Raw genomic sequence first — 24,404 nt, 5'->3', positions numbered from 1 at the left:
GATGGTTAGCTGAGTCCTGCTGCAGGCACCCAGAGATGCTCTCCAGACCCCTTCACAGGGTGTTGTTATTTTGTTTGATTTATATATATATTTTTAATAATAATTCCTACAACTCTGAATATAGTTATTTATAAAAATGCTGAACCTCCTTTTGAACTCTGTTCAGCTTTCAGCCGTCATGGCATTGTGGGGCAGCGATTTCCAGCCTATCTGCGTGTTCATGAAGACGTGATCATGTTTTATTTTTCAGCAGCTCTGAACTGATCAGGTTTTCCAGTTTCATTCATCACTCAGAGACAGAGGAAGGAGAGCCCCCTGCAAGGCTGTTTTATCCCTCTTTGAGTCCCACACAATCCTTGAGTCTTATCAAATTACCACTTTTAACTTTCCCAGAGTGATGCTGCTTGTGAGTCACCTTTAGTGCTGAAGAAGTAGCCTCTCCTAGCAAGAAGATTAAAATCCCATTACTTGTTATTCACGCGTTATTTAATGATATTTTTTCCATTATGTATTTATTTATTTTTAAGTTGCTTGCTTTGAATCTCGAGTTGGTGTTTTTAATATTAAGTGTAGTTTCTAGTTTGTTTTTCTAATTGGAATGAAATAAAAATAGAATGGAATTTTTTAGTGGGTATTTTTACATTTATTAAAAGAATGACAAGAGCAAACCCCAACAACTGATGACCAAACCCCAATGCCAGTAGTGCATCTGCACATGATAAGGGCAAAAAGGCAGTCCCTTTACTGCTAGGAGCAGAGTAAATGACATTCAAGACAGCCCTGCAGTGCAACAAAAAGCTCTCAAACTCCAAAGCGTCCCTTGCAGGAGCCCATTACCTCTTTTGTAATGATTTGGCGTCCAAGTGGTGACCCTATAAACTCTGTCTTGAGGACAAGCTCCTCTTCTTACATGGGTATCTCTCCATCCATGGGGAAGGTGGGATGAAAGGAGACTTGCACGCTCTGGAAGTTTTTGGGGGATGGCAATCTCCACTTTGGGAGAGGACGCATCTTCCCAGTCACTGGTCAGCTCTGAAGATGCAACGCCACAACCTCATCCAACAGAGATCTCACACCAGCAAGGAGATTCCTCTAAGACAACCATTTCAGGGTCTGAAAGGAAACCTGAGAAAAATGGCTCTTATTGGTGAGATGAAGAGCCAAATGGAAGATGGAAGAAAGAAAGATGGAAGGGGAAGAGAGGAAAGAAGAAGAAGGCTCCAGAAGGAAAATAAGTAATTGAGATACCCATAAAGGTAGATCCAGGCAGAGGCAGAGAAGTGGGAGGGAGTCAAATGGGAGATCAAAAAGGAAACTGCTGCAGAAAAGAGAAGACATGGTCAGGAGGGGAAGGAAAAGAGTGATAAGGTGGGAACAGCAGGAGGGATGGACAGGGTGGGAAGAGGCTTGGAGAGACGAAGGAAGCAAGGAGAGGAGAAAGGAGAAGAACAAAATTTTCCCCAGACTACGGTGCAGGACTCCTCCTGCATCTCTTGGATGCATTTAACAGGGGCCTGGAAGAATCTTCATTTATCAGGAATTCAATTAAGTGGAATAGTCGTTATTAATTTTATAGGAATTATTTGTACAGGAGAGCCTGGAGCGAGGAAAGGCCTCCTGGAGCCATTTCTCCTGTCAACGCCCCAGGTCAGGTAGGCACTGGCAGCGCAGTCTCACCAGTTGAGATATTAATGAGATGCCTCTAGGTGCAAATGATAGTTTAATAGGTGTTACTTAACAGGAGCACCCCTCGCCTGCGCACGCCAGCGTGCGCGGCTCCTGACGAGGCTGCCTCCTTGTTAGAATAAGTAATTAGAATGTAGGAACACTCACTTTGACACTTTAATAAAGTGTCAGCCATCATCAATTTAGTATTTAATAAAAATAAAATTAAATATTTACTACATTTTTATAACATCATATTTAAAATACATATTCCTCAAATTTGGGGGATTTAAAATGAGGTCATGCTAGGACGCTGGTCCCAAAAAATAAGGCCCACAATTTCTTCTTGGGTTTTGTTTTCCATGGGGAGGGGAGGCTTGGTTATGGACACCAAAACCCAGCAGCACATGGAGGGAAGTGTTCTTGTATGGGGTGGAGAAGAGGTTTCCTCCTCCATCTTCTGAACCTCCTTGTGCCGTCTGGAGACTAAGGGTGAATTGAACAAGGCTACCCCAGAGCGCCACTGCCGACAGCAGACAGCCACTGCCAAGGAGTGGGGGAAACACAACTTTGTTCCTATTTCATTGGTAGAATGAATGAAGAAGGTAGAGCCTTCCAAACCAGACATTGGAAAGAAAACAGAAGAAAATGCTAAAAATTAAAAGCATACTTTAAGCCTGGAGGGAATCTGAAAGCTAAAACAGCTTAAACAAGTTTATTCCCCTCCTACCTCATCATCCCAAGTTTGCCCTTTCTCAAGGTGCCCACTGGCTGAGCGAAGCCCAACACTGTTCTGCCGTACTGGGACCTCAGGATGCAGGTGACATCCCAGTGACAAAGCGGTACGGACTGCCCCCCAAGATGCTCGGTGGTCCAGCAAAACAGCCTCCCCCCCCCCATCTCTGTTAAAACAAAGAGCAAAGACACAAGAGCTCGGCCACCGTGGCAGAGCAGAGCCCTTTTGGGGTGCAGACAGCACACCCCTGTGCACATGCACCCCATCCGTGCCCGCAGAGCCGGGGCGAATGTTTTAGAAAACAAAAGGCGAGAGGAACGAGCAGAAGGAGGTGCAGAAAGTCCCTCTGGTCGGGGAGCCTTGGCAACACGGGGAGGGGGCTGTTCCCCAGATAGCCCCCTGCTAACAAGGGATCCTGTCTCAGAGACGAATGAGTCACTGCTGAAACCCTGGCAACAATTATTTCAATTGAAGCTGCAACCCTCTTTCTCCAGGGGAGAGCGGCACTGCCGTCTGCCTTTTGGGGGGGGTCCCGGCAGGGCTGCCTGCAGGCTGTTTGCACCCGGGGCATTGCTCGCGGGGGGCTGCGAGTGGCGTTGCACCCACCTGAAAGCACTGGGAGACTTGTCCAACGTCACCGGCCACCTCAGGCCAAGGCCAAGCTCAGCTCCTTGGGTTTTTCTAGGCTAAGTAAGCTCTTCTTCCTGGCACAAGGTATATTTTACCCCAGGCACCAAGCAGGGCTTTTTCGGGGGAGGTGGCTGGGTAGCTCTTACCTCTGGGGTGGTTTGGTTGCATTCCCATCTCCTGAACCCTCAGCTGTCACATCTGGGTCCTCATCCAGATTAGGGCCACATCCACCCTGAAACAGCCGATTACAACCCCCAAACCCAAGGCAAACCAACAATACCTTCAAGTCACATCCAAACAGTTCTCCCAGGATTGAAAATGAAGATTTTTACTCCCCTGGAAACTATTTCCCGGCTGGTCTCTCCACAAAACATTCGTGGTGTGTAGGTGCATCGTGACATAGGCTCTGAGCAGCTGTAAAGCATCCTCCGAACGCTCTCCTGAGGCTGAGCCCTGGGATGGCTGAGGCGGCCGCAGGTCTCTGAGCCACGATGCTCAGCAAAACACCGACTTCGGGTCAGAGGGTCGGCAGCCGGGGTGGCCGGAGCGGGGTGTGCAGGACCGGGAGAGCACCGGCGTGCCCGCGGCTGCCGGCGAGGTCAGGGATGGGGTCGAGCGTGGGGACGGGCTCCCACGGGTGCCAGGCACCGGTGCTGTGGAAAAGAGTGCCACGCTGCGTCTGCGCGGGGCCTTACAGCACGCAGCTCCTCGGGGGAAACACAGCCGCTCTTCCACGCCTGTGTTTTCCTGCGCTATCAGTAACCGTGCCAGGGAACGGCCAGGAGCAGCGTCCCGCTGAGAAAACAACCCGTGCTGTAATCAAAGCAAGAGGAAATCTTCCCGTGCTGCCGGTGAGAGGGAGGCAGCCGGCAGCGATTCCTGCAGCTGGAGCAAGATTCCTGCACCGCTGCCCGAGGAAAGAGAGCGAGTGGGGAGCATTTGCCTGGGCAGCACCGTGGGAAAGCCCTGCGAGTGGCAGTGGGGCAGCAGGGAGACCTTCGCTTGCATCGAGTGCTCTGCCGCGAACCGGGGATATGGACCGACCGCTCATGCCCTTAGCAAGGTCTGGATGGGGGTAACACACCTGGGCAGTGATCCACTTGCTTCCTCCTCCTCCGAAAGCTGAAGACAAGAATGGCACAAGGTCCAGCAGAAATGATGTTCTCATTAAGGCTCTGGAAAGAAAACTTTAAATCACTGTTGGGAAAGTTGGGCGTGACACAAAACCAGAATGGAAGCAGGTGCAGTAGGGATCTCTTGGCTGCTTGGACTCGTCCCAGCAAAAGACATTAATATGGCCAAGAGTAGGTCACGTATGTCAGGAGGAAGAGCACAGTGATCTTCTACAGCACAGATGGATGCACCTGGAAAGGGGACAGCTCTAGAGGGACCAGGAGCTGCCATGAACAAGCAGCTCAGCACCAGCTCCCAGTGCAAAGAATAAACAGGATCCCTGGATGTACGAACACGGGAGCTGTATGTAAAACCAGCATCTTTCTGCTCAAAGATATAAGCAATAAAATGAATAATAAAATAGAATAAAGAAGGGTGGTTGAGGATCAACAATAAACCCTCCTGTTATCTCATTCTCCCCGATATGGACAGGTTCAAGCTAACATCCACTTTCACTGTGCCCCACTTGAGGCTTCCCAGGTCGTATTTATTTTCAACCTGCCCTGCTTGTGCTGCCTGCACAGGCACTCATATGAGCTGTTTCCTTATTATCCCATCAGACAGGGGCTACCTGTGGCTTCCTTGGGTCCTAATGACGACAGCCTGCCCCTACCCAAATAAAAAAAAAAAACATTCTTGTTAGGGACTCAGCAAGCCCTGTTCCACCAGCAGCATCTGTCACCTGACAGCAGATGAGGCCACTCTGCTGCCTCAAACACCTTCAGTGAAGTTCACTGAAAAGCCTGTCTGATAGAGGAGAAGCAATTAGGAAATAGCTTGGAGCTGAATCTGATTTCGTACTCCACCAAGGCTTCCCGTGAAGCTTCAGAGTGGGCAGCAACACCCAGAGCCCCGAAGGAAACCAGACCTGCAAACAAGCCCTTACGGGAAACCCTCATTCCCCACTAGCAAAGTGAGACCCATAATGCTCCCATTTTGCAGGACCCAGCCTTCTCACGCAGAGCTCCCCCGCCAAAACACAACTCTCTGCACCATCTACAAGGTGTCACTGTGATGCAGAAGCAAAGGGAGGTCTCAAAAATCCCGGTGGGATGGTGGAGGAGGCTGTGCAGATGATCGCGAGTGCTCAGCTCCTTGCCCCACGCAGGGGAGAGGTGTTATCTCAGCGAGGAGCTCTGCGCCAAAACAGTTCAGCAGCTGCCCACACTTGATTCGCAAACTAACACCGCGTCATTTGCCACCGAGAAAAGCACCCGGTTCTTGAATGGGTAATGCTGGCAGCCTTGCATCAATGTTTTCACAGGCAAATTCATACACTGACCTCCGCAGTGAAACACACAGCAAATGCCTGGGGTCTGGTTTACATCTGCCATGGGATCCTGTTACATTCAGAACAACCCCTGTCAACGCTGAATCTGTAACAATCAATAAAGAGAGAGGGTTTGTTTCGGGTTTTTTGTTTTTGTTTTTGTTTTTGTTTTTAAAATGTTTTCTTATTCCTAATTGTGTTATTTTGCTACTCCAACTTTTGCAAGTTTTGCGATTGCTTCCTCCCTTCCCTTCTTGTTTTCTTTTAGGACAAGCTGTCATCTTTTCACATCTTTTCACCAGGCCATTGCAAATGTAAAACTGTAAATTGCAGGATTGTGCAAATAGCACTAATAGCATTTGCATAAAAATTGGTTGCAAAGAGCAATTAGCACTTCATTAATAATCAATGAAGGGCCAATTTACACATTGCCCAAAAGCAAATTGTAAATTCAATTTTGTCTATAATTGAGCATTTGGTGCTGGGCAACTATACAATGGTGCCAGAAGAGACTGGCACAGCAGTTTTGGAGTCAAATCTCCAGTGAGTTCGGGTTTCAAGTGATCCCCAACATAGCTCTTTTGGAGGCCAAGCCAGCACCTCCTTCACAATGGGAGGAAACTCCAGGAGGTACATTTGTTTCAGAGAAAACACACAAATGTCTGCCTGCTACCAGCCTTGCTCGGATACAAACCTATTGCCAAGAACATGGACACTGCTTATAGGGCAGAGGTCTTTGTGCTGCCCAAACATACCTTGCAGCGATGCTGTGGAAAAAGAGAGATGCACAAAGGACATCAGAGAACAGATATCATCACCTCGGCACTTAGACCTGAACATCCTCCCATTGCAGTAGCCGCTAATGCTCTACAAGTGACTCCAGAGCTCTTTCCTTTACCTCTAGGTAAAGGTCTAACATAAGCCTTGTGGGTTAAGTATTCCTATTAAGCCAGTTCATCCAGTCTCCCCTTTGTCACCTCCATCCGCGCATGACCTTTCTGGGATATCCCAAACTTGTATGCAGCCATTAGGGTCAGAAAAAACAAACAGCCCTGCTTTATCACTTTGATTTCAGTGTCACTGAAGGGTTCCTGGGTCCTGATTTGGACATCAGGCGATGTATCCCCCAGGCTTCCCCTCCAGATGAACGGTGGCTTCTGGTAAACCGGGACAGCTTAACCGCGGCAACAACTTTCCAAGCCCCAAATTCTTCACTATCTCATCCTCCACTTAAAAGGCACAGCCAGCTCTGTTTCATGAGCAGAGTCTGACTCTAAACCACTTGACATCTGAGGTTTTCTTATCACATTTTGCGTGGATCTCATGAATCTGGTGAAAAGCTCGACGATCATTTAGCAGGGGTTGGTCGCTTTATCTATTTTCCATAGTAATTTGAATATTATTACAATGGCACCTTTCATCTGGGGATATACATGCACTTTACATATGTTACATTAATTTCACCGATGAGCTGGGGAAGCACTCTTTATCCCTATTGTGCAGATGAGGAAATGGAAGCACAGAGCTGATACACCGCTTGCCCAGTATCACACAGGAAGTCTCTGACAGAGCCAGGAATAGAAATCACATCTCCCATGTCTTATGCAGAAGAATATCTCTATGTCCCTGCCCAGTAACTGAGCCCTTAATCCAGACTAAGACACCCACACAGGACCCACTTTGCTAAGAGCGGCACACACACCCAGCAACAGCAGTGCCTTGCTCCAGGAGGAGACTTGACGGATCCGACATTTCCCCCACCGTGAAGGCTGGAAGTGCCCTCTGCAAGCAGCAGCTTTGGGAGCCTAAGGGGAGGGAGGCCGGCTCCGTGAGCGGTTTCCATCTGAAGTGGATGTTATTAGTTGGTGTAAGCAGATGCTCAACATGGGATGCCCAGGACTTCTCAGCTTTCACCCAGCAACGTCCCTGCTCCCTTTTTCCTGCCTGTTCAATCCACCTTTACCAAGAGATTGAATTTACAATGGACTCGAACACATTTAAATCCATTTATTGCAAAATTACTTTTCAATAATTACATCACTGTGCTGACTGTGTTGCATAATGAAATTAGCATGAGAGATATTAGAAAGAATATAAAATTATAAGAAATATTGAAATACCTCTTTCCCCGTCTGCCTTAGCACAGCCCATAGCTTAACTGGAAAACGAGCACTGCTCCTGGATGGGATTTAAATGCATCAAGTGTAATTTTATAATGTCTTTTATATAAATTAATTATAATGGTTATTGCTGCTTTACATTATTAGATTGAAATTTGCCTCCACTTCAGTGCATTAAAAGAAAGCTGCACCCATTTTGCTCAGCAATGCCCTGAAAGTTCTTGTGGCATGGAGCCATTCTCCTCACGTTGACACCACCAATATGTCTGAAGTTAAAAGCTTTGGGCTCGCGTCGGCATTGCAGTGCCCACTGTGGGTCCCAAAGCCACAACCAGACCCTTGGGGGCAGGTGCTGGGACCCCCACGGAGATCTTTGGCTGGGATGGCACATTGCACACCTTCCAAAACCTGTTTTTCTGCTTCATCTCTGTAGCAACAATAGGGATGCCGGGGCTGGTTTAAGCAATTCCACCCAAATTTTGTGTCTGCAGAGAATTAGAGGTGATAAAATAAATTGCAAAATCCATGCAATGACACCGGTGAAGTGTTTAACTCAGAGCAAGTACAGCCCATTAGCTAACCATGGGTTGTCAACTGAGCGCTGCTGGGTGTTTGTGGGAGCAACTATGGAAGAGCTGGAGCCATCCTCATGCAAAGTCTCCTTTAAAAAAGAGCTTGGACACTGTGCAGGGCTAACAAGGAGATTCATTTTGCATACGCCCAGTTTTACATGCACAGTTGTTGTTTTTCTCTTCTAATGGCTGGGTTATTACATGAAAAACCAGTACGGGAAAGAAGGCGGCGAGCTATCGGGTAGTTAACTAACCACTTGCTACGCTGGACAAACCACAGTCGTGCAAAGCAAAATGAAGACACAGTGATATGCTTTTACTGCCGCTTAATCCTCAATAGAAGTCTACTAATATTCAATTTGTGACATTATTTGCACATTGAATTAATCCAGAAACTAAAGGGCTAATGAGTTATGGAAAGTAGCACATAGCTTAATTGTAACAACAAGGGCCTGCCGGCCTCTGTTTGGTCAGGAGAGCCTGGTTAAAAACAAAATTTTGTATGCACCAATACACACGAGACAGTTAGGGGAGCAGCAAACCAAACAATGCAAACTAGCTGAAAGACTGTTCTTTTAAATGCCCTAAGTTTTCCTTTTTTTCACCCATGCTCCTCATGAAACACCACAACATTCATTAAGCATAGTACAGAAAAGCCAGGATGACCAAAGTAAAAAAAAAAATTACCTCCAGAATTATTTTCCATGAAAATAATTGTGCAATTTCCTTACAGAAAGCCAACAGGTCTTCAAGGGGAGCTGATGAAAACAAGCAAAGACTCTTGAAGAACTTAAAAAATGAAAAGGACAATAGATATTTTCAGTGTAGGATGCCACCAGCCCTTGGCAAGAGCTGCTATTTTGCTCAGTATGCTCAACCCTCAGCACAGCATTTATCCTGCAGCAGGACCCCAGCCTTGGTCCACTCCCATACGAGTAAGAATTAGGACTTCAAAGTCTGGCTACAAAAAAGAAACAATCATAAAACTTGCCCCCTCCTCAGCTCTCTTCTCAACCAGCTCTGCAGGCAAACGTCTCTCCACCATTTCCCATCTTTCTGATACCCAGGAACACCTGTATGTCCCAGAGCGGTCCCAGCTTCCAGCCAGAAACACTGAGCACTGTCACATTTCTGTCTGTGCACACACCTGGTTTTGAGCCAAATAATCCAGAGGAAGAGGCTGCAATCAGTAATGAAGCTGATGGAAAAGAGGAGGAAAAAGAGAGGACCAGCCCTTCATCTCACCCCACCAGTTCCCGGTGAGGTGCCTGCTGGCAGCACTGCTCCTTGCCTGCTCGGTTGCCATTTCAGAGGATTTAAAGCTCTTCCCAAAGCCTTTTACTGGGAAGAAAAGCCAGGGAGAGCCTAATTTTCTGCACGGTCTTAGAACCTGCCCCTTCCTCAGAAACCTGTGTGGCAGAAACTCAATCATTTCCATTATGTTCACGGTATCGAAAGCTGGCCTTCTCTAAGATCTCTTCCAAATCTGACCTAGGCAGGAAAAACAAACACGTAAAGTGGCATATCCAGCAAACCCAGCCCAAACGCCTCCTCTGCCCTGCCCGAGCTCTGCTAATGGTCGATCCAGGCCAGCAGCTCCTGCGTTTCTTTTCCCACTGCTGCTTTCCCCAGCTCCTGGAACAAAAGCAAGAGGTAGCTGCCAGAGAAGAGGGTTGGAGCCCCTCATCTCAGAGCCAGGCCAGGGTCAGGAGGTCGGAAGTTTGCACCATTTAATAGAAAAAGTGAATAAATCTAAACAGCACTTAATTTATTGATGAAGTAAGAAAGACTGTTTAATGTGGAAAATATAAGCAAGATCAATAGTAGAGAGCACAAATAACTAAATCTATTGACACATAAGTATTTTAAGCCTAATTGCAGGCATATGCACTTTCTAAGGATATCTCACCTTCTAATAGCACCCTTGAGATTATGGGGTTAATTGATGCAGCTGTTTACTCCTGGCTCACGTGGTCCAGATTGGGATTCCCTGGAGGATGCTATTAAACTAAAGTGTTTAATGAAGTGCTAAAGAGTGGAGTTTCTAATATTCTTCCCTTGAATGAAATTGAATAGAAATTTGAGCAAACTTCTCTTCTCCAGGTGGAAACTGCAGCTCAGTGTTGGAGTAAATTGCCCTGTGCTTCTCATAGGGAGAGCCTTGTGATGCAGGGCAGAAAGATTTGCTGGGGATTATTGCTTGGGATTATTTGTTAGACTGAGGATGTGGGGACACTCTTGGGTTTTTTTTCCTTCCCAAATCACAGGTAGAAGACACCTACAAACATGCTCTGTTTTAGCACCGCTGTTGGACAAGGAATCCCAGGAAGCCAATGCAATTCACTCCTGTGGCTTTTCAGATTGACTGTGCATTCAGCATGATGCTGTGTTTCTCTCTTTCGGGGTGGGCTGAAAGGAGAATTTGATCTCTGTTTGGGAAGGAGAACAGATAACAGCACCGGTGGTGCTGCCAGCCTGGGTGTTACAGCTTAATGGAAGTGGGACAAACCAAGACTGCCAGAAAAGAGGCTCTTAAAACCAGTCTTCTCGTTCTATAATTTGGCCCCAGTCTGGTTTGGTACCCCTGAAAAGCAAGTAGATGCCTACATACGATACGTGTTTCCGACTGACGACCCTGGCCAAAGTGCACAGCCCCCCTGTACCCAACCTACGGTGCACAGCACAACGCTCAGCTACCGTTATCTCTGTAATGCGAAGGTCTTGGCTCTCCTTCACCTCCATCCACAACCACAAGCTTCTCCCAAGCGAGGTTTGAGCAAAGCAAAGAAAGCAATGATGGAGATTTCATCTCTGCAACCCCTTACCACCACCTAGACCCTGCCTGGATGGACCTTGGAGCCTCCTCTTCCAGGGTCTCTGCCTGGGATCTCCCCCAGCCTCCCACTCTCAGCAAGGCTTGTAATTGAGGTGAGGAAGAAATAGCTTTCTCCAGTTGGCTTTTCCAGTCTGAGAGGGCACACAGACAACGAACCTGATGAGGACAGGGATGGCCCTGCAGCGAGGGCTCCCTGAACACGAGCAGGGCAGCGCACTGATCTCAGAGCCTTCAAGGACCACCCATGGAATCAGGTGCACCACATAAAGCCTTTAAAATCATCCTCTCCACAACGGCCTTCCTACTGCAACTTGAGATTTTCTTCTCTTTTAAAATCAATTAGTTTGAAGCCACTTTACAAAAGCCTTTCTGCAGGATAGCTATTCCCAGTGAAAATGCTCCTTCTATTGCCTTCATCCGCATTGCATCTCCCTTGAGAGGGGCAGAGGGATAGTGGGAACATTATGTTTGTAGCACAGATAATGTTACTAACTCCACTGAAAATGCTTCCAGAAACCAGCATGCTGGCTGGCGCATCCAGTACGTGGTTGGGAGTGTGCTGAGTTAACTAGATTGGTGGTTTCAATGTGTTGCCTACAGACTCCGGAGGGACCCATCAGGGGTTGCAGAAGGTAACTGAGAAAAGCTGGTTTGCTGTCAGTCAGCACAAATTTTAGGTATATGGAGGGGTCTGCACATGCACCGTGAAAACCTGGGGGTTCTGTGAATCCAAAAAGTTTAAATCCATGGGTGAAGTGGGTTTTGGGGCTGTTTCTCCTGTTTCTGTCCCACTTGTCACAGGGAATGTGGAACAGAAAGAGGTTGTGAATTCTGCAGTTGGATGGAGGTTATCTACAGGAGAAAACCATAATCAACCTCAAAACATACCTGTGTCTGCTCCCTCCTTCCCTCATGTCTGGGACCGCTGTGGATTTGGGAAGAGGTGTCTGGAGCTGGAGGTGGGAAGAGCTTCTTGCTACGGCAGCATGGCCACACTCAGGCTCCCAAGCACGGCTCTGCACCGTGCTGACCAGGTGCTTCTGGGCAAATCTGGGGGGAACGAGGGAAATAATATGAGAGCACTGAAAACCCAAAAGGCTGGAGAATTTGGCTGTGTGCTGAGGGATGTGCTTGCAGGCTCAGCGCCTTGCAGAGGTGGACATCGGAGGGGCTAAAGAGAAAGGAAAGGGTCCCTGTCCAGTGTTCTCCCCATCTGCTCCTCAAGTGTTGCCTCGCCTTTTAGTAAATATTTCTAATACCAGGACTCCCCCAGTTCTCACCTCTCGCACACCACCCCCTGTGCCTTTCTGGTTTCATTCTGCCTGTGATATTTCTGCCCTCTGTGCAAACCCTCCACTGCCCCCCGCCCCCCGCCTTGTGTGCCTTTAGCCAGCTGTGGTCCCCAACCCCTTCCCTTGCACAACAACCCTTCAAGTTTGGGTCCTGGAGCTGGAAAAACAGCTCTTCTGGGTCATTTTAAGCACATGCTGCATCCTTATCAACCTATGGCATGGAGCAAGGTCAATGTTGGCTCCTCTTCTCTCCCTGCTCTCTTGCATCCCACCTAACTCCAATCCCTGCCAAGGGACGGTCCCCGAGCCTTGCCACCACCCAGCCTCAGGACACTGCACCGTCTTCATGGCTGCACCCAAAAATGGGCTGTGAGTTTATGCCCTGGACAAGCGTACCAACTCTTGCCTGGGGGAAGGAGTTATTTGCCTCCTTGCTGCCAGCCTCATTTTGCTGGGTTTGCTCACATTCGCTCCCGTGCAGATGGTTTCCCAGCCTCCAGCGGTGTCCTGAGCTCCCAGTTCAATGTCACCTGTGAATGTCACGAAGGGTGTTTTTAACCTCCTCGCGGAGCCAGGGTGGCAGGTGGCCTGCCCTGGGTGTCCCACAGCCCCCTCTGCTCTGGGTCTCCTGCCCACGTACGGGACCAGCAGCTCCTGGGTCTTGCTGTGACTTTCCGCCCAATCCAGCGTGCCACAACTGCCCCTCCAAAACCGTAAGACATCTCTCTTCTGCTAGCTACAACCACTGTGAAGGCAGGCTTAAGCTAAGCTGTTTTATTTCACAAATGCAGCCGGGCCGGCATACAGCCAGATACCGAGGCTCTGCTGATATGTGCTAACTCATTAAACAACCGTAATTTAATTGCTTGCAATTGTCCGTCCATCCCCTGAACTCCGCACTCGCCGCAGCACGGGGCACGGATGGTCTCCCATCCCCGCAGCCTTCCCCTGTCCCCGGCAGAGCAGGACCCGCAGCGGCAGGAGGGGCATCGCACGGCCCCCAGCCCAATCGGTCCATCAAAACCCCCAGCACTGGTATTACAAAATCATTTGCGGTGCGGAAAAAAAATGAAAAGAGCCAAAAGGCCACAACGGAAAACCAGGGAGAGAGGAAAATTAACTAAGAAATATGCAGCCTTGATGTCGATTCACTAAAGAATATTTATTGTCCTCTCATGCATCTTGCTTGCTCTCCTAACAAATACAATATTTTTGCAAGAACTAGTCTCCCTTTACCATCGCTGTCTCTCTCATGCCCTTTCTCTGTCTCGCTAGCTCTGTCTCTGCCTCTCTGATACCAACTCTGACAAACCGTGCGATTCTGATGGAAAATTCATTAGTCGTCCCTTTTTTTTTTTTTCTTCCCCATTTTCCCAGTCAGCTTCGCGCCTGATCTGTCAGCCTCTTCCATCCTGATTATCTGGAGACGCCAATTTCAAAGAGACATCTTAATAGTGATGTCAACGAATTAATTAGATGTGTTAATGAGCTAAAAGCAACCCAAATTAAATTAATGCAGTAATAAGCACAGACAGCAAAATTAGCTCCAATTTCTGTAAATGATTCTGAACTGTACACAACATCTCATCCTGCTAGAACATTACCATCCCCCAAAGCTAATCAAGAACTCCAGTGCAATTAACTGCTTAATTACAAAACACACACACAGCTCATAGATCCAGCAGCAGGAGGGGTGCGCCGGGCTGCGGAGCAAGCAGGGAAATTCTCTGCAACAAACACCGCGCATCGGCCCTGCAGGAGAGGCTGTGCCCCCCCAAAAAAGCACCCCCCGAGCTCCTAAAACGGGGTGATCTGGAGCAGGGGCAGAAGGAGGGCAGCCAGGCGTGCTCCCGGGAGCATCCCACGCGCTGAATCCCACCGTGGGACAACCAGCACGGCCAGGGATGCTCGCCGGGCCATGCCCAGTGCGGTTGCACCGGCGGCACGGATGTGCCCATCGCCCCGTGTTGTTTATTGTGTTTATCAGACTGGGGGCTGCATGGAAAAGCCTAATTGTCCAGCTCTGCTCACCTCCCCTGGGGATGAGCGGGAAGCCACTAATAGCTTTGCAGAGCTGCTCAGGTATCTGATTAGCTCTAATTGCAGCTGGGAAGACAGAGGGAAGGAGCGGGATAGCACTGCGGACGGAGGGAAGGGGAAGAGGATGGTGGAAATGGGAAGAAAGAAAGGGCTGGGGGGGGACAGTTGGAAATGCCCGGGATGGGGTGGGGGCACCCATGAAGAAGGAAAGAGGAAGGAAAGGCCAACAGAGTAATGATGGATGCAAACAAGAAAAAAAAGGAAAAACCAGACAAACAAAGAACTGGAGTCAGAAACAAAGGGAAGGAAGGCGAGACAAAGAGGGCTGCACGCTGCCAGGCCCCGCGGAGCAGCCGGGGCAGGAGGGCTGGTGGAGACGAGAGCACGTCCCGGCCAGGCCCCATCCTGGCCCCGCAGAGTCGGGATGTGCTGGGGATGGTGGGAAATGCAGCCGCCTCATCGTGGGATGACACTACCAATTTGGAGGTTGTGGAGTCATTAGTCCGCCTAGTAAACGAGGAATATTTGCAATAAAGATGAGGGCAGAGATTCGCTGTGACAAATAGCATCTCTGTGTTTCTCTTTTTTTTCCGCTTTTTATTGCAATTAGTTCGGTCTGTTAATAAGCAAAGGATATTTTTAGTTAATTTCAGTTCCAGTTAATTGATTCAAAAGCGAAACCCAGCAACTGAGTTAATTGATCCATGCGTCTTATGCTGTAGCGGCGAGGTACTCTCTGGGCAGCTGCCATCACTGGGGCTCATAACGGCGCGGGAGGGACGGAGAACGGGGGGACGGCAGACCCCCCTGCCCCGAGGGTGGGGGGGGAACACCACCACCAGCAGCTGTGCCACTTGCCCCTTGGTGCAGAATAAGCTGCGGGGCGATGGCCTTCGCATGCCTGGCGTGGGAAGCGTGCCAGCCCCCGTGCAAGCCGGCGTTTGCGCACTGCAGCAGAAATGCTCGTGCCAGAAAGCTCGGTGAATAGGATTCCCTGGCTGGCTCCGTCTGCCGGGATGTCCAGCTCGGCATGCCTGCTCCGACGGGCACAGCGGGAGATGGTATTTAAGGAGAGCGTGCTATCCGGGCCACTTTCCGTCCCCCTTGTGCTCCCCAGCAACCTGAGCTGTCTCGGCAGGGATGCTGGAGGGTGCATCCCTGCCCAGGGATTTTAGCTGCCACTTATAAAGCTGTTTCCATGAGTTTCTGTAATCCCCTTTTCCTCCCGTGGCAGCAAGTTCCCAAAGTTCACTACCTGCCGTGTCCAGAAGTGCTTTCTTTTATCTATCTCAAACTTAATCTCTTACTGTTTTCAACTGAGTGCCCCTCGTTCTTCTATCACAGGATTTGGTGAACGACCGTTCTGCGTCCAGTTTATCCGCTGCATTCAGGATTTCCTGACCATCAGCCAAATCCCCCCTCAGCCTTTTCCACCTCTGCCTAGCAGGCAGTGCCATTCCCTACCCGCGTTGTGTGTCTGCATCTTCTCACAGGGGACTGGTCCATCTTTTTCACTGGAAGACTGGATCTCCTTACCTGTTGATTTAACACAAGGGTCTCCTGTCCTCACACTGCTGATGGTCTCCAGCTCAGGGTGCTCACAGCCATGAGTAGCCAACACTTAGCAGCATTTTGATTCACAGAATCATAGAATCATTAGGTTGGAAAGGACCTTTAAGATCATCGAGTCCAACTGTTAACCTAACACTGCCAAGTCCACCACTAAACCGTGTCCCTAAGCACCAAATCTACACATCTTTTAATCACCTCCAGGAACAGTGACTCCACCACTTCCGTGGGCAGCCTGTTCCAATGCTTGACAACCCTTTCGGTGAAGAATTTTTTCCTAACATCCAATCTAAATGTCCCCTGGCACAACTTGAGGACATTTCCTCTTGTCCTATCGCTTCTTACTTGGCAGGAGAGACTGATCCCCACCTCGCTACAACCTCCTTTCAGGTAGGTGTAGAGAGCGATAAGGTCTCCCCTCAGCCTCCTTTTCTCCAGGCTAAACAGCCCCAGTTCTCTCAGCTGCTCCTCATAAGACTTGTGCTCCAGACCCCTCACCAGCTTCGTTGCCCTTCTCTGGACACGCTCCAGCCCCTCAATGTCTTTCTTGTAGCGAGGGGCCCAAAACTGAACACAGGACTCGAGGTGTGGCCTCACCAGTGTCCAGTACAGGGGGACGATCACCTCCCTGCTCCTGCTGGCCACACTATTTCTGATACAGGCCAGGATGCCGTTGGCCGCCTTGGCCACCTGGGCACACTATCGGCTCATATTCAGCCGGCTGTCAACCAGCACCCCCAGGTCCTTTTCCACCAGGCAGCTTTCCAGCCTCTCTTCCCCAATTCAGTATTACATAGTCTGTCCTCCACTTGATTGCTGCTTTTGGGGAATTTTGGTTTCATCACTACAGGTAGAGGCAGCCTCCACCTCTGATCCCACAAGCCTGCACACCCAGGACCTCGCAGTCGAGGTTTGCGCGAACCGAGCAGACCACGTGGCTACGATGGGCATGTGTAGACACTTGGATCATACGTGACTTTACAAGCTGGGTTAAAGTCCAGTGGCAATCGAGTTGATAGCTTTGCAAGTTATTTCCTCTAGCAAGGGCTCCCGTAATGCCTTTCTGAAATACCTGTTGATATAGGTCTCCTGTGTTTTCTACCGACCGTTAATGTTCTCCTTGCCTATTCCTCCTGATAGCTCCTCATGTCAATTCACAACCACCTAATCATTTCCAGGGGAAAAACAAAACTCTGGGGGCAGATAAACCAGAACTGTCAAACACTTGAAGAGCACAAGCCATAAATTGGATCGCATTGTAATAGGCACAATGCAAACAGAAGAACACCTGGGCTGTGATCTACAAAACCAGGTTTGAAACAAGATGCAAAAAGTGACAGTGATAAATGAAGAGGCTCTTGGCTTTCTCTGCACCGTCTTGGGGACCAAAGAGCAAGTCTACAGGATCAGACCATAATCAGCAGGCAGTTCAGCATCTCTCGAAGTACACGATGGCCATCCTATGTACGGGTGCTCCACAACCACTCACTTTAAGCAGGCAAAATTTTCCTGGCAGCTCCACGGCTTCAGAAAGGGATCAAAATGAAAAGCAACCCATCTTGAAGGCTACAACAGAAGCTTTCTAAACATGAATTGCTTAAGGCACAGAGAAACATGGTCAGTAAGGTACAAGCAGGCAGTAAGAGCGTGCTCTTGAAGCAGCCCTGCTCCTGACCTGTGCACCAGCCCCCTCCACTTGCACCACTCCTGCTCAGTGGCCCAAAGTGACCATGAACTGAGCGACTCCACGCAACAGGGACACCTCTTTGCTCTTCTCTTGGCTCTGCCTCCGCACCCTTCTCTGATTACCCCTCTGAAGCGATGGGGGGACGTGTCATCCACGCCATGCTTTGGCACAACTGGACATTCAACTCTCTGAGAAGAAACTCTAAAGTTGTTGTTTTTCCTGTTGATGAGGAGAGCTAAAGTTGGCATAAAAATGGCACATAATTGAACATACTCTGATGATTTTGTACCTGGCCACTTCTTTACTGCTCTCACTTTGATTTTAATAATAGGAGTCACATTTTAAGACAAATAATGCACTTTCACAGGGACGTTAAGGATGTTATTTCAGTCTCTGAAGGCTACGTACCACAGCAGTGAGAACTAGTGATAGATAGACAAATTGCTTGGTCTCTGCACCTGCAGTATAACTAAAGACCTACCTAATGAAAAAGCCTAACAAAAATAAGATTTTTCAGAAAGTGCATGCTTAAACCATCTTCTGGATTAGGTCCTAATAGTGAACCCTCTGTGCCAGGAATACGTAGCTCATTGTGAAGCAGTTTCCTCTCTTCCCAATTTTGTAAATGGGATATTACGATGCACTATCCATGTAGAAAAATCAGTAGGTGCAAAGTTGGGCAAGGAGCCGAGCTTCTTCAATGTGGTTGGCTCTGAGAGCACTCAGCATCTCTCAGGACCAAGGTGCAGGTCCCAACAGCTCGGCCAGCATTTGGATGAGGGTAATCCTTCTCTTGTCAGAAGCAACAGGGACAGTTTGCTTTTAGTGCTTTTTGGGAAAAGTTGAAGGGAGAGAGTGATCTTCAATAATGCTGCAAATTACCCATGCTTTAAAATGCTAGTCCTTGATTTGTCAGCATATTTTTGAATAATTTACAGGGGATTTGGCAGGTTGCTGTGATATATAGTGTAATATGCAGGTGGAACACTTTTGAAACAGAAGTTAATTCTTTCCAGGAGAAAAAGGAAATAATTGTGTCAAAACAAGTCTTAACCACTGAGGTTTACCTGTTTCTCAATACACAGGAGTTTGCAAACATGACTCCCAAACAAGAAACACACATATGAGTCTGTGTGCCTTGAGAAGAAAATATTCTTCACAAGTGCCTTTCTTGGTGTTGTATGATCAATCCACCATCTGCTTTTATTTATTCATGATTTCTCAGACTACTACAACAATATTGACATTAAATACAGCTTTGGCTTATTAATTTTTTTTCATTCATATGTATTTTAAGTCAATTTTATTGACTTCCCCTTGGCTTGCTCTTTTAGCTGTTTGCTTGTTTTCCTGGCCTGCTACTTTGTGCCTACCCTTACATCCATTTCCCATGTTTTCTTTCCAGCTCTTTGCTTCTGTTCCAGGTAACCACCAGACAGTAATTTTCTGTTCCAGGTGCTGTGGATGAGCTGAATTAAGATCCCGTTGACCAGACCGAAAATTTTCCCAGCTAAGACTGCAGGTCTGGGGCAGTCCTCCTTGTCCCGGGATCACCGAGGCTCCACGAAGCTGCTCCGAGACCCTGCAGCTATTTCAAGGTGATGGGGACAGCACATCCACATCCCAAGGAGACCATCAATCTCCCCCACACCGGGCATATGCAGCTATGTCACTTGTTCTTAGTAGCGTTTGTGAAAGGACAGAAAATTGTTAACCACGTTTGTCCCCTTTCCTATCTTATTGACACCCAGAATCCCAGGCCTGGCTAGGACTGCACATCTTCTGACAACCCACCTCTGACTTCAACCTGTCACTTCACGACTCTTCCAGCTCATCTCCACATCCCCTTCCTTCACCTCTTCACTGCCTCATCCCAGTTTCAAGCAACACAGACCACATCAAATGGCTAAAAACCAAAAGGCTCCCAGCTAAGGATGAAGTCTGCATTAAGCCCTTAGCCATTAATTTCAAGGAAGAGTTTGCCTACAAACACAGTTTCAAGTTTTGGATCTTGCTCTTAATATGCCATCCCTGTGAAACAGGACAAGTCTTATGCTACCTCACAGCAGTGATTCACAATCCTATACCCCCAAAAAGCTCCATGTCCATTTTAGGGGGTATTGCCACAGTCTGTTACAGTTTTCTGTAAGGTGTTTTCCCTGCCTCTCCAGGAAAATCTTCCTTTTTCTCTGCTTCTGCAGCTTTATCTTCCCCCTGTGCCTCACGAGTCCGTACTTGTTCCTCTTTGTGCTCCGCTCTCTGATCATTGCTTCCCCTTCTTGTCATATTCTTCACTTGTGGAGTAACAACCTGTCACATTCATAACCTCTTTGCACCAAAAATGTTCTTTGATCTGTGTAAACTACATTTGATGCTGAAATCCTTGATATTAATATCTTTTGTTTGTGTGTCAATGTTCTCTAGAATCTAATTAAGCAATGTTTTGAGAGCATTATATATGTTTGAACAATTTGGCAGAGCAGACAATATGAGCTATTGACCTGCAAGGATAAATTGTGCTAGCAGATCCTAGGAATTCACACGTGCATGCTTCTTTATGTTATTTCTTCTGAAATATGTGCATTTGGAAAGAGGCCTTGCTTTGTAATAATCTCTGCAAGGCTTAATCAAGTATCTGCTCATACTCTTTACTGTAATTGCAGTGGCATTTCCAGCAGGGCAAAACAGAAGCAGGTTTAAGCTAACCAACAAAAACAATAATAAAATAAAACAAAGAGCAAGTTCTACCCAAATGCTAATAACAGAGATTATTCAATCAATAGCCTCTTGTTATGAATGAATAGGCTAAATTGCCTTTGAATGATGTAAAGATTGACAAGGCATAGGTCACCCTAATATAACTACTTACCCTAATTTGACTTCAGCAATTTGAAAGGCGGCATCGGATGGCAGCAGGGTCGAGCCCGCCGCGTGCGGGGGGCGGCCGAGCGCAGCGGCGATGCCGAGCACGTCCTCGGAGGGTGAGCAGGGGCTCCGTGGGAGACGGGGATGCTCAGGACCTGGCGGCAAACGCTGCATACCTCCGCTGGATTGGACCTTGAGAGGGTTTTGGGAAGAGGGAGGGAGGAAGAAGAGCAATGGCAAGTTGTGGAAAGGCGAGGCGGAGAGACGGCACCGCGGGGTGCAGAGCTGCGGTGCGCGCTCACTGCTGGCCCCACTCGCCAGAAAAGGTCTTGCGGCTTAAGGCAAGAAAATCGGGCCACGTTTCTGAGTTTTGCCCACCTTGACGGCTAAGCCTGTTCAGATGTATCTACCAGGTAAGAGCAGCTCCTGACGCCGGGTTTGGAGCCCAGCTTTCCCCATCCCCATTACAGATATTTGCTGTTGGATGGACAATGCGATACCAATACAAGAGGGAGAAGAGATCTTGGGGCATGCAAGCTTGTTAAGGAGCTGGAAACAAGGGAGCCCAGCACATCAATGATGACAGTGATACTCACCAGGTGGGACTGGGAACACTGGGGAATGGCTCCACGGTACTTCACAATACTGGACTGGAAAAGAGTTAGAGATTCAGCTTGGAAAAACGGCATGTTTTGAACAGTGGGGATAATTCACCCCAAACCATCCGCCCAACCCCGCTACGAGGCACAAACCCACGGCTGGAGCCGTGACCGTGTCTCTGCTCCTAGAGCAGCAAGCGCACACCTGCGGGACATGTGAAATAAAGGGCACTCTTCCACAGGGGAGGCTTGATGAAAAGAACAGGGTTTTACTGTCAGGAACCAACCCCAGCATCACCCCCATCCCTCTCCTCTGCTCCACCAGTCCCAAACAGCAGGAGCCCCTGGGGCTAAAGTCAATCTCCCAGATGAGGGCCACCGGCTGATCCAGCCGTGCTCCCAAGGAACCCTGTGCCTCCTGCCAAAATAATCAGCTCCCCACATTTGATTTCCTCAGCCAGGCACTGGCACAGCACCGAGGGTGTCCGTTCCACCCACGCCTGCCACAGAGGATGCAGGGAGAAAAATGTTCCCGATGGGAATTTGAGCTTTTCTAACACTCACCCGGTTTGCAGGATGGTTTTGCATCCCTTTTTCCTGTTAACAGATAATGTCCCGAGGTTGTGTACAAACATATCCGCTTTGCAGCATGCTTTGGGCCAAAGCAGCAGCAGCTCAGGGTGGAGGAAGGGCCACGGGGAGACTTCGCCTCTGCCTTTGCACGGGGAGAAACTTCCCTGAAGTGCAACGCTTTTCCAGCATTTGGGCATCCCGTGTCTGGCCTTCAGCAAGGCTGGGCTCCTCCAGAAACAGCACAGTGCCATCTGTTGGCTTCCTCACCCTGCGATGGAGCAAACCCTTCAAAAGTCCTGGAAAACAGGAGAAAACTAGGGAAAAAACCCGTTATGTGCACCCCAAGTTTCCCCACGCTGCTGCCTGCCCTCCTTTCTAACTTCTGCAGGCAGAGATGATGGGTCTGGCAGCGTAAACACTTTGCTTTTCCGTCTGATGCCTCGTGTCGCGTGTGAGCGGGACCGTGGTGCTGTCCTCCTCGTGGCTCTGCTTCTCCAGCGTTAACGGTGACAGCTCAGTCCCACCGGGATACTGGATAATTAACTACCACCGCCGCCACCACGTGCCACGTCTCTTCCACCACACCTTCCTGGAATTTTTTTCCAGGTGGAAAAGGGGATTTTTTTCAGGAATACGCAGATGCTGCGTGACCCTGCTGGAGCTGCCCATGTCCAGACACCCTGGACAGACAGACAGCATAGGCAAAATGTGTCCAGGGCTCACGTACCTGCACAGTAAATCCTACACATCCGAGTTCGGCACAGCAAACCGAGCAGAAATGGGCATCTTCCAAAAAGGCTTCAGTTCAATGTGCTCCTGGGTAAAGGAACGAGTGCCCTCACCCTGCGCCTGGGCTGTCTCGCTGTGTTTTAACTGGAAGCACCTACATCAAGGTGGTGGGTGGATTTATTGCTGTGCATTGCTTGCATGTCAGCTTCAGTGCTCAGGGATGATTCAGGTTGAATGGCTCTGAACAAATGCAGATTATATTACCGCTGTACAGGATTAAGGAACACGGTTCTGCTCTGAACATTTTTCACTGCATTAAAGAAATAAAGAAAAAATGCCAAAAAAGGCTGAAATTCCTAATGGAGGGAAAAAAAAGATTTTTTTTTCTGATTTTTTTTTTTTTTAACCCACTTTTCTTACTGGAGGTGAACATTTTGCAAGTGAACCCAGAGATGGTGGGCCACAGTGAAGTATGCTGCCTGGGGCTGGGCAGGAAGTCCAGGCTCCAGTCCTGATCCTGCCCTACCGCCTCTCCTGCCTTGAATTTTCCACCTGCAAATGCAGATAATGCTGCCATGCGCCTCCACCTCATGGGAGTGGCCTAAGGCTTCATTAGTTAATACCTGCAAATGGACTTTGAAGGTGTAAAGTGCTCCGTAAATGTTAAATATTATTATTCTTGCTACAAAGCATGAATTGAAGAGACAGGGATAAAGTTCAGCTGAAAAGCTCTCTCATAAACAGATAAAATAGTGTCCTGAACGACGTATGGATAGAAAGTTTACACCACTTACTTCCACAGAAGGATGCAATTTCCACCTGGAGAAGTTTCAGTCTCTAATTTAAAGGAAGTTCACACGCGTCCAGAACAACCACGTTTAGTTTGTATGTGACCTAAGCAGTGGAGAGGATGAGAGACGGTGATGCTGACGTGTCCACGTCCGCCTGCCCCAGGAGCCGGGCTGGGGGCTCTCCCCCCATCCCCAGCACACGGTGTGTTTTCAGCAGCAGGTCTTTGCTGCTCTCCACCCAGAAACGGCATTTTTCCACTCTGGAAAGTGGGATTGGGGAGATCCCTGTGAAGCGGCATCGCGTTATTTAATAAGCCAAGCTGGTGAGTTAAGGACGGGCGTCCCGTGGATCTCAGCCCTGGCTGCAGCTGAGGGTGGGTCCTGCTTTTTGCATTCAGGCAGTTGTCCTCACGATCCGGATGATGGTCTTAGGGGCACAAGCCAGGCACCGGGGAGCCAGTCTGGGGGAAATCAAAGGCTTTTAAAATTTTCTACTTCCCTTACATTAAAACTAAGTGAAGGAAATGTTTGAGTCACTATTTCTGAGGTGAGATGTTGTGCTTGTTTCTGTGCTCTCCCGGGGGATGAGCTGGAGCACGTGGGGGACAACCTGCACATCAGCTCTAGCCACAATGGCACAGCATGGGCTATTTCTTTCTGGAGTTTTCTTAATAATTTTTTGAACCCAAGTAGACACAAATTTTAAAGAAAATAATTTCCTGTTCTGCTCTTTCATCACTACTAAACCCTCAAATATTTTAGAAATATGCAAAGGGCAGCAGCATCCAGTGGTCCAAGCTCTATTTTGGGAGTGAGGATGCTGCACACTCAGGGTGAGCCTAAGCAAGGCAGCGGCCAGATCTGTGCCTTGGTTTCCCTTCCCGTGAGATGCAGCTAACACCTATTGACCCACGTGCAAAATGCTTTCTAAACCACGCATGAAAGGCCTTACACAAGTAGTTATTAATATTAATAATAATAATTGTTGTTGTTACTAAGCCAACTATAAAAATAATTTTTCAGAGAAACAAAGTGCCCTGTCTCTTGGTGATAGATTACAGCGATGCTAGAAATTACTCACAGTATGAAGCTGGTTTCCAGTCTGGTTCCTTTCAATAAATTATAGACCCAAGCCCCCAGTACGTACAGTTTACCAAAGTAAATTCAAAGTAGGCAGAAAGTATATTCTCCCATCAATTTTGCTCGTGATCATTTGGGGTTTGCTCCTGAGAAGGAGAAGTTAAATATCCCCCAGCA

General features: G+C 48.4%; 1 protein-coding gene across 3 annotated transcripts; it reads right to left on the bottom strand.

The window, feature by feature from the left end:
• Positions 1–636: 636 nt before the first annotated feature.
• Positions 637–24,404, bottom strand: LOC115336028. 3 transcript variants are annotated; one of them, XM_041120363.1, is made up of 9 exons: positions 22,768–24,404; positions 21,619–22,666; positions 21,052–21,100; positions 20,460–20,647; positions 11,891–12,052; positions 4,116–4,206; positions 3,178–3,263; positions 3,008–3,105; positions 637–1,125 (listed from the first exon to the last, which is right to left on the bottom strand). In XM_041120363.1, exons 2-8 carry the CDS (start codon positions 21,876–21,878, stop codon positions 3,048–3,050), a joined length of 894 nt encoding a protein of 297 aa, XP_040976297.1. In that variant the 5' UTR covers positions 21,879–22,666; positions 22,768–24,404; the 3' UTR covers positions 637–1,125; positions 3,008–3,047. The 3 variants fall into 3 exon arrangements, 1 of the variants encoding a protein (XP_040976297.1); XR_003921594.2 differs by lacking the exon at positions 22,768–24,404 and adding an exon at positions 5,487–5,580 and having other exon boundaries at positions 3,008–3,263; positions 21,619–22,657; XR_005931462.1 differs by lacking the exons at positions 21,619–22,666; positions 22,768–24,404 and adding exons at positions 5,487–5,580; positions 21,208–21,383 and having other exon boundaries at positions 3,008–3,263.

This window comes from Aquila chrysaetos, chromosome 25, assembly GCF_900496995.4.
Source record: "Aquila chrysaetos chrysaetos chromosome 25, bAquChr1.4, whole genome shotgun sequence".
NCBI lineage: Eukaryota > Metazoa > Chordata > Aves > Accipitriformes > Accipitridae > Aquila > Aquila chrysaetos.
The sequence above is the reverse complement of the archived record's forward strand: the minus strand, read 5'-3'. Positions and strand labels throughout refer to the sequence as shown.